Below are 9,033 nucleotides of genomic sequence, written 5' to 3' on the forward strand. Positions count from 1 at the left end.
GTGTATCACCAGGTTACAATTGTTACTGAAGCTTTTCCCACAATCAGGGCACTCAAAGGGTTTCTCTCCTGTGTGAACCCTCTGGTGTGTCACCAGACTGGAATTGGTATTGAAACTTTTCCCACAATCAGGACACTCAAAGGGTTTCTCTCCTGTATGAACCCTCTGGTGTGTCACCAGCTTGGAATTGGTATTGAAACCTTTCCCACAATCAGGACACTCAAAGGGTTTCTCTCCTGTGTGAGTCCTTTGGTGTGTAACCAGGCTGGAATGACGACTAAAACTTTTTCCACAATTAGGACACTCAAAGGGTTTCTCTCCTGTGTGAGTCCTTTGGTGTCCCAACAGGTTGGAAGTCTGACTAAAACTTTTACCACAATCAGGACATTGAAAGGGTTTCTCTCCTGTGTGAGTGCTCTGGTGTAAAACGAGATGAGAATTTTGACTGAAACTTTTCCCACAATCAGGACACTCAAAGTGTTTCTCTCCTGCGTGAGTTCTCTGGTGTGTAACCAGGCTGGATTTATCACAGAAACATTTCCCACATTCAGGACATTCAAACAATTTCTCCTTGGTGTGAGTCCACGTTGCCATACTTGCTAAAGCATTTATCGCATTGGGAGCACTTTTAGGGCTTCTGTCCTGTGTGGGTCTTCCATGAAACAAAACGGAGTTGTTGTGACTAAAGGTTTTGCTACATTCAGAGTATTTGTATGGCTTTTCTCCAGTCTGGATCCTCTCATGCATAATCAACTATGATTTGCAAGTTGTATCTTTTGCTGAATGGAAAAATAATCTCCCTTGACCATTCATGTAATATATGCTTGAATTCACACTCTCCGTTTCCCAGCTAGAAATCTCTTCTAGATTTTCTCTCGTTTCTCTCTCACCTGCGGAGGAAGTTGGAGAATTGTGTGGCTCTCTGAAGGAAATGGAAAACACTTTGATATCTAGACTGATTTGTTTTCCTTTTCAATGTTGCTTGTTATCCTCAGTGTCCAGAATGCTCCTATTGCTATCTTCTTTGTCTATAAGATTCAAATAAAAGTATATCGTTAATTGTGCATAAAATGGTTGCAAATGGTACAAGAGAAACAGAGAGAGACAGAGAGAGACAGAGATTGTGTGTGTGTGTGTGTTTAGCTTTGTTTTTAGTTCTTTTGGGTCAGTCTGTAATGTCTGTCCTTGCAGTTTCCCTGGCAAGGGTTTTTGGAGTGGTTTCCCCCCTTTCCTGCTTCCTAAACTTAAGAGGACTGGCTAAAGTTTGACAGATGGTTTTGCTCTTCAGGTGGGACCGGAACTGAGTGTTTCTCTGTCTCTAACCTGGTGCCTTCACCACTACACTCTTTTTTCTACGTGTTTCACTTTTCTTCTTTATAACTGCTATTCTAATAGAAAATCTTTCATAAAAGTTATTGCAGTACATTTTTGCTTAAAATATCTTTTCATTGATATATAATTTATGGTATTAACCATAAAATAAAAACCATAACCCCAAAATATGTTATTAGCCATCAAACCTCAAAAATAAACTTTTCCCAAAAGGTTTCCACAATTTTGGCCACTACTGTAGGTTGTGATCTACATTATCAAATGCTTTACTGAAATCTAAGTATATGATATCCACAGCATTTTGCTGGTCCACTAATTAGTCATTTTGTCAAACAATTAAATAAACTTTGTTTGGCATAATGTTTTAAATCAACCCTACTGGTTACTGGTTATGATTTTGTTTCCTTCCATGTGTTCACAGATTTGTTGTCTGGATATGTTTTCCAAGATGTTACCAGGTATTAATGTAAGGCTGATCTGTCTGTAATTTCCTGGATTTGTTTTTCCCCCCACTTTTTTTTGAAGATGGTGTTAAATGGAAAAAGGTTTCCTCTGAGGGTTCGGATTTCTGGCTGGGAGAGCATCACTGGCTGAGTGAATGAATTTAGGATCGAAGCAAGCTGCATTTGAAAACAGGTTGTCTTTATTATTTCAGGAAAGCAAGACTGTCATTGATGTAGATCAGCGTTCCTAGTTGAGCTGACCCCGTCAAACAATAAGTGTATATTTTTTATACCATTTTCCTCCTTGAAGTCCTTTTGTTTTCTTTGTACTATTATTTGATCAGCCCCCAGTAGATGTCAGCATTACAAAGAGATAGATAGCTCTATTTGTTTGTGTCCCTTTGCTAAGGGTTCTAATCCTATCTTTCGTTTTGTTATTCCTCTGCCCTAAAGTACTTCCCATGGGGCAGGGATGAGCTCTAGTGTCTTCTACTGTATTTCCTATTTTTACATCTTCGCCCTGAGCTAATCAGTCTGTTGCCACTCTGATCTTTTCCTCTCTTAAGGTAACTTCTTCCTGCACTTCCTAGGTCTTTTGTATTATTTTGTACTCTGCAGCTATTTCTAATTGTCCGGATATCCGGTAATTATTCTCGGGAGGTTTGTTAATGTATCCTGGCTTTGTTATTCTAGTGACTTCCAGTTTGGTTATGGGCTGTACTGGTCTTCCTAAAGCAACACTGTCTTGGTGAAGTTCCCTTCCCACAGAGGTTAAAAAAATCACAGAAGACAGCAGTGGCATTATCAGTTCCATATTGTTTCCAAGTGAAGAAAGTTAGCAACACCCCCCCCCCTTTAGAAGAATGATATATGTTAGGAAATATTAAAAAGGTAGAATATTATATTTTCCCTAAAGGAGAAACATGTTTATAAAGATTCTCAAAGCCTCAGCTCTCTGCCCCAAGGAGAAACAAAGGGCCAACTTTTAGAAATGAATATTTGGTAATCCATTCAAGACAGGAATAGAACCCCAAGGAGGTCAGCATCTAGGATTAATTACATTTGCTAAACAAGATTAAAAACCCCAAATCATTGCTGGTCTTTGGGAGACCAACTACCATATTTTTCAAAGTATAAGAAGCACCTAATTCCCCTCAAAAAAGAGGGTGAAAATATGGGTGCGTCATACACTGAATACAGCCTCTGGAAACCCCACCCCTTTTGCAAAAATAGCCATGCATAGTCTTTAGGAGGCATCCAGAGTGCTGCTGGGGGCTGGAGAGAGGAAAAATGAGGAAAAATGGGCTATTTTTTGCCTCTTTTTGTGCTCCCCCAGCCCCCAGGAGCACTCTATAACCCTCCTAAAGGCTATGCATGCTCCCCGCTTTTTTTTTTTTTTTTTTAACAAAAAATGGACCTGTTTTCGCAAAAAAAAAACCGGCCATTTTTGGGAGGTCTGCAGAGTGCAATTTTTTTTTTTTTAAAAAAAGCCTCTTCAAAATCTTGGTGCGTCTTATACACCAGTGCGTCTTGTACTCTGAAAAATATGGTAATTAAAATCAAATAACAAAATACACAAAACAAGCCTCCAAATTTCAAAATGCTGTAGAAGAAACTGTATGAAAGTCCATGTGCTCATCAAACCAAGTGTTCAGCTACCCAGAATCACACGTTTGATGGTTCTGCTTCACTATTAAAACCATCTTTCCAATCAGCGTCTATATTTCCAGTGTCTTTCTCCCCACTTGGAACTGAATCCAGATGGACATTTCTTACAACACAAGAAAAGAGCATGCCCATAAAATAACAAAACAACCCTAATATAAAGGAGAACCAGTTTTAAAGCATGCACCGCCAATGGAATAAAATTTGGGGAGTGAAGGAATATGTCGTGTAGAAACTTAGCCCCTACTCCTCTCCTAGAAGAAATATTTAAAAGTCAGAATATTATATTTCCCTACAGGGAGAAAGCATCCCCTACACTCTTTGATAGCCCTCAGATGATGTCAGCACTTACAAATAGATAGATAGCTCTATTCATAAGCAAATACTGTCAACCCTGAAGCTGATCCGGTTGAAGCCATTTTGAGGCATCAGTGCTGCCGCATTAGCGCAAGGTAGTAGGAGGGGGGATTAGAGATAGCTGGGATGGTGGAGTCATAATAAAATATTTTCTCCTGAGAACCAAGAATGTTCTCATACCTGGCCAGATAAAGTAGGAGTGATGTCACCAGACCAGCGGACGCTGCAGTGATTGGGGTATATGACTGTTTGGGATTGAGAGGAAAACTTTTAATTAGGTGAAAACAAGGGGTCCCTCAGAGTTGGTTTTAACCAGATTTGTGCCAATTTGATATTTCCAATAAAGATATTCTTTTAGGAATTTACCTGCCTCTGAGGTTTGCTTGCAATGGATCTATTACTCGGAACCCTGGCATTAAACCAATTCTTCACTAAAATGTCAGGAAACTTTTTGCTCCATTTGGAGCTTCTTATTTGGGGTCCTGAGCCCCAACCGCTTAGCCGGCCTACCAGGCAGCAGGAAGACTCGGGAAAGATGGAGGAGATGGTAGGCACTGATGGAGCTTGTGCAGGGGTTGCTGAAAGCCTACAGTACCCCTCCTTGCCCCAGCAGGTGACTGCCGTGCTTCCCTGCCTTCCACATTGCCTTACTGGCGGTCCTCCATGCCTGCTTGCCTTCTGAGGTCGGCGTCCAGCCCAACCTGGCCAGTCATTGGGCGGACGGCCCTTGGTGGAAATGCAGACCCTGTGCTGGAGCTGTGAGGGGTGGCGGAGATGCCGTGGGAGGGCAAGCAGACATACCGAGGCTGTTGCACATGCACCCGCTCCATTTCTGCAAAGGCAGAGTCCCGCCCGTCTCTGCTGCAGGTCAATCCAAAGAGGGGAGGAGGATGCTGCAGAAAAGGCTGCCTTCCACCCGGGCCCCGTGTGCTTCTCATGCCAGTTCAGCAGGGCTTCACGGGGATTGAGGGCAGGAGCGGTTTGGCACGGTTGTTCCCCAGGCAGCAAAGCAGACCAAATCAAAAAGGATGAAGGGGATCTTCGGTGGAGCTCATCAAGGGAACAACCCCTGGCTTATTGAGTCTAACCATAGTTGATGGACCTTTCCTTGAGGTGGAGGGTAGACCCAAATTGTGCCCCACTGTAAGCATCTCTCAGCCGTTGTATGCATGGAAAACCCTTGCACAGTATAGAAAAAGTTCCCAAGAGTGCAAGAATTTGTTAATTGCAGCAAAGGGAAGGGACTCGGAGCCAGCTTGGAAGGGAGCTGCAGCAGCATGCCTGTCCCTTTCAGGTAATTTGACCTCCGGGAGGGATGTGGCCAGGGGGGACCATAAAGGGAGCAGCAGCTTCACTGTGAATGAAGGGGGAAAAGTTAGGCTTCTCTCTGTCACAGCATTCAACGCTAAGTGCTGCAGCAGATAGAATCCAATTTTTTTCTCTCCCTCCATTCACAGCAGAGCTGCTACAGCCTCCCCCCGCCACATGTTAACCAGTTTTGGGGCTACTCTGTCCTGCAGTATTTGGGTGGGAGGGTCCTCTGTTTGGGGGGAGAATTTGGTTGGAAAAACGTTAAGGGGTGGGCAACCTTGGAGGGCCTGTTCATCATTCCCCTTTTCCTCTCAGCTCTGCAAAAGCAGAAATCTCTGGTTTCCGTCTGCAGCCATCACCACCCTCAGCACGGTCAATAACATAGAGGGTGAAGAAGCAGAGTGGGTGACCCAGCTCCATGACAAGGGGGCCCCAGAGCTCGAAGACATAGATGACTTCCTGCAGGAACTAAGGTTGAGATTTGTGGACTCGGCCCACAGTCATGAAGCAGAAGCGGAGATGAAGGTGATTAAGCGAAAGAACCACCCAGCTAAAGAGTATGTTGTGGAGTTTTGGAGGCTTGCGGCACTGGCCCAAACACTTCCTGGTCCACTACTTCAGGGACGGTCTGGATCAGGAGCTGCGCAATGCCAGTGTCAACTTCTAAAGCATTGCCATGACTATTATCATGGCATGGAAGGGGAAATTCCATGCATGGCTTCGGCCGGAGTCAGGTCTCATGTCTACAGCCTAGTTGGAGAATATGAATTACGATGCAGGACAGAAGGGAGGAGATACAGGGGGTAAAGTTCAAACGCAATTAAGCGAAAGCAGTTTCGGCCCCATAGGAGTCCACGCCAGAATGTCGATCCTAATAAATGATTGAGTTTCTTTTCAACTTTGTCTGGAGGCTCATAAATGATTAGGTCGTCTTCTGGAAACTTCACAGAGGGCCGAAACTGACTTTTAAAAAATCTATTACGATTTCCGGGTTTCCTGAATCCCAGGCTCTCCGAACACTCCCCCAATATTTGGGGTGCTTGGAGGGAAAATCAGGCAACAGGAGGCTGGAGAAAAAGACTGATTACAGCAGGAGGTATGCAGCAATGCCAAGCAGCGATGTCTTTCTCAGCAGCAGAAGCAAGAAAAGATGAGTACTTTTGAAAATCAACCCCTAAAGCAGCTGAACTGGAATTCCCTTGCCGTAGTCCCCAGATACAGGGAAGGGTCTCAAGCAAGGTGGCAAGGGTGGACTGGGGGTGGGACTGGAAACAAGCCAGGCTGATGGAATTGTGACCCGACAAAAGCGCGAACGTCATAAGCGCGCCAACAAAACCGCGGCGCTAAAACCGCGATGTCAAAAGCGCGCCAACAACAGCGCGCCGACAACAGCGCACCGACAACAGCGCGCCGACAACAGCGCGCCGACAGAAGAGCGATTTAAGTTAAGGTAAGGTTTAGGGTTAGGTTTAGGGTTAGGTTTAGGGTTAGGTTTAGGATTACGTTACAGCGTGCTTCTGTCGGAGCGCTTTTGTCGGCGCGCTTTAGGGCTAATTCGTCGCTCATTCGTCGCGCGGTTTTGTCGGCGCGGTTTTGTCACCGCAGTTTAGTCAGGTGTGCTTTTGTTGTTCGCGCATTTGTGGTGGAACCGATGGAATCCCTAGGGCGTGCAATAGAGCAACTGAAGGAGGGTCTTGACCAGGCCACCCTTGCTGATGAGGGGCCATCATGCTGCCCAAAAGAGAGGGGAGGGACATCTGATCCTGTTGGGGAGAAGAGATGCAGACTGGAGTGCAGCCCCCCTCCCCCTCCTGATAGGAGAAAGAGCCCAAAACGGCAACCAGAGCCTCTCCCACGCAGCAGGCAGGCTGCCAAGAGCAGGCAACCCTCTCCCTCTCTCCGAACTAGGGGTAAAGAAGATGACCAGGCATATCAGGCGCAAGCATACCAAGCGCGACAGGAGGCTGGGGGATTAGGGCTGAATGACCCACCCCAATTCAGGGGAAAGTTTGACAGAGACTCAGACCAGGTAGCCCTATTCCTTGATTCAGCTGATATCCACCTAGAACGCTATGGGCACTTCTACCCATCCCCCAGAACCATGGTGAATTCCATCGCAGAGGGTCTAGAGGGAGAAGCAAGGGAATAGCTAGTCGCCATCCACAAGAGGAGAGTCCCCCAACTGCAAGACATAGATGACTTCCTGCAACTACTAGAGGCCAGATTTGAGGAGGTGGAGGACTCATATGCGGAAGAGGAACTCAGCAACCTAAAGCAGAGAGGCTGTCCATTCAGAGAGCACATCCATGCATTTAGGAGGGTCATAGGAAGGCTACCCACTTTACCAGAGCGGCTGCTGGTGTATTTTTTCAGAACAAGCCTGGACAAGCAAATTGCTCAGGTAACTGCATACTGCGACATCCCAAATCAACTCTCCGAGTGGTTCTGAGTAGCAAAAGTCGACAGCGGGCTGCGCACCAACGACAGGAGAAAGCAACTGGACACACAATAGAGAGATCAACCCAACCTGAAACCACCAAGCTGGCGGGGAACCACAGCACCACAGCAGGCCGCGATTCCAGCCCACCCTTGAATTCCAGTAAAATGCTACAGATGCGAGGGGAGGGGCCACATGGCAGTTGCATGCCCAACCCCAGCCCCAAAACCAAGGCCAGACCCACCGCCTGGGGCACGACCAGAACGAGGCCTCAAATGGACCACCAACAAGTTTGGGAAAGCCCTCCAGGCTGCAGACGCCCCTTCCCCCCCCCGGTGAAAGTGGTGGAACCCCAGGCAATGACAACCAGTTGCCCGAAACATATGACAACGAGGACGAGGGAGAAAATGACCCAATGGTCAGTGAATCAATTCACCCTTTCCTTTTTCCAATACGCCTCAGAGCCCCAAAACCGGAACCCAGTGGAATTTTCAAGCCCTAATACACTCAGGCTGCACAAGGTATTTGATCAACCTAACCACAGTCCTGAAACTGGGGATCAGAGCAAAAAGACTGGCCCACCCAATCTGGTTCAACCAGGTCGACGGGTCTCAAATGGGAGGAGCCTATGCAACTCACCTAACTGAACCAGTGAGGCTAGAACTAGCGGATCACTGGGAAGTAATTTGATTCATAATAGTCCCCAAAATGACAGATGCAGTCATACTGGGACTTTCCTGGCTAGACAAGTAGGGACCGACCATCTGGTGGCAAGGGGGTACCCGCAGAGTTAGGAGATCAAGGGCCCCCAATCCCTCCCACACCAGCAAGCAGAAACACCACCCACGCTGGAAACCCCCAAGAGAGCCTACAGAACAACTGGCAACCACATCCGACAAAATCTCAGAGGCCGAACTGATTCCAATAGAATATCAGGACCTTGGAGAAGCATTCAGCAACGCCGAGTGCAATGTTCTGCCTTCCCCGCCGGGAGACAGACTGTGCCATCAAAATCATCCCCGGGGCAAAACTGCCCAGGCCCAAACTGTATACCATGACGCCCCGGGAAATGCAAGAGATGTGCAAATACATAGACAAAATCCTAGCAACGGGGTTTATTAAAAAAAAGATGGAACCATGAGATTATGTGTTGACTTTCGAGGGATAAATGGGGTTGTCCGTACACAACCTATACCTACTCCCCCTCCTGAAGGACATGCTGTCTCATCTGGCCAAGGCAGCTTTCAATTCAAAATGATGCCTTTGGGACTGCAGGGGGCCCTAGTGGTATTCATGGAGTTGATAATCAAGGTGTTGCATGAGCACCTCTACAATGGGGTCCTCATCTACCTAGATAACATCCTTATCTACACTGAGACCATGAATGACCACGTACCCCTGGTCCGCCAAGTACTGGAAAAACTTCTGGCAGCCATACGTCAAGGTATCAAAATGTGAATTCCACCGTGCATGGTTAGACTACCTGGG

The 9,033-nt window shown here is 46.5% G+C and overlaps 1 protein-coding gene across 1 annotated transcript in view; it reads right to left on the reverse strand.

Annotated features, from left to right (window-relative positions):
- LOC116502431 overlaps positions 1–760 on the reverse strand; it is a 154,694-nt gene extending 153,934 nt beyond the window's left edge. Inside the window, 1 exon segment of the mRNA XM_032208326.1 lies at positions 3–760. Within this exon segment, the coding sequence (XP_032064217.1) occupies positions 3–747 (745 nt within the window). The 5' untranslated portion in view covers positions 748–760.
- Between the last annotated feature and the right edge of the window lie 8,273 nt (positions 761–9,033).

This window comes from Thamnophis elegans, chromosome 2 (genome assembly GCF_009769535.1).
Source record: "Thamnophis elegans isolate rThaEle1 chromosome 2, rThaEle1.pri, whole genome shotgun sequence".
In the NCBI taxonomy this organism is placed as follows: Eukaryota; Metazoa; Chordata; class Lepidosauria; order Squamata; family Colubridae; genus Thamnophis; species Thamnophis elegans.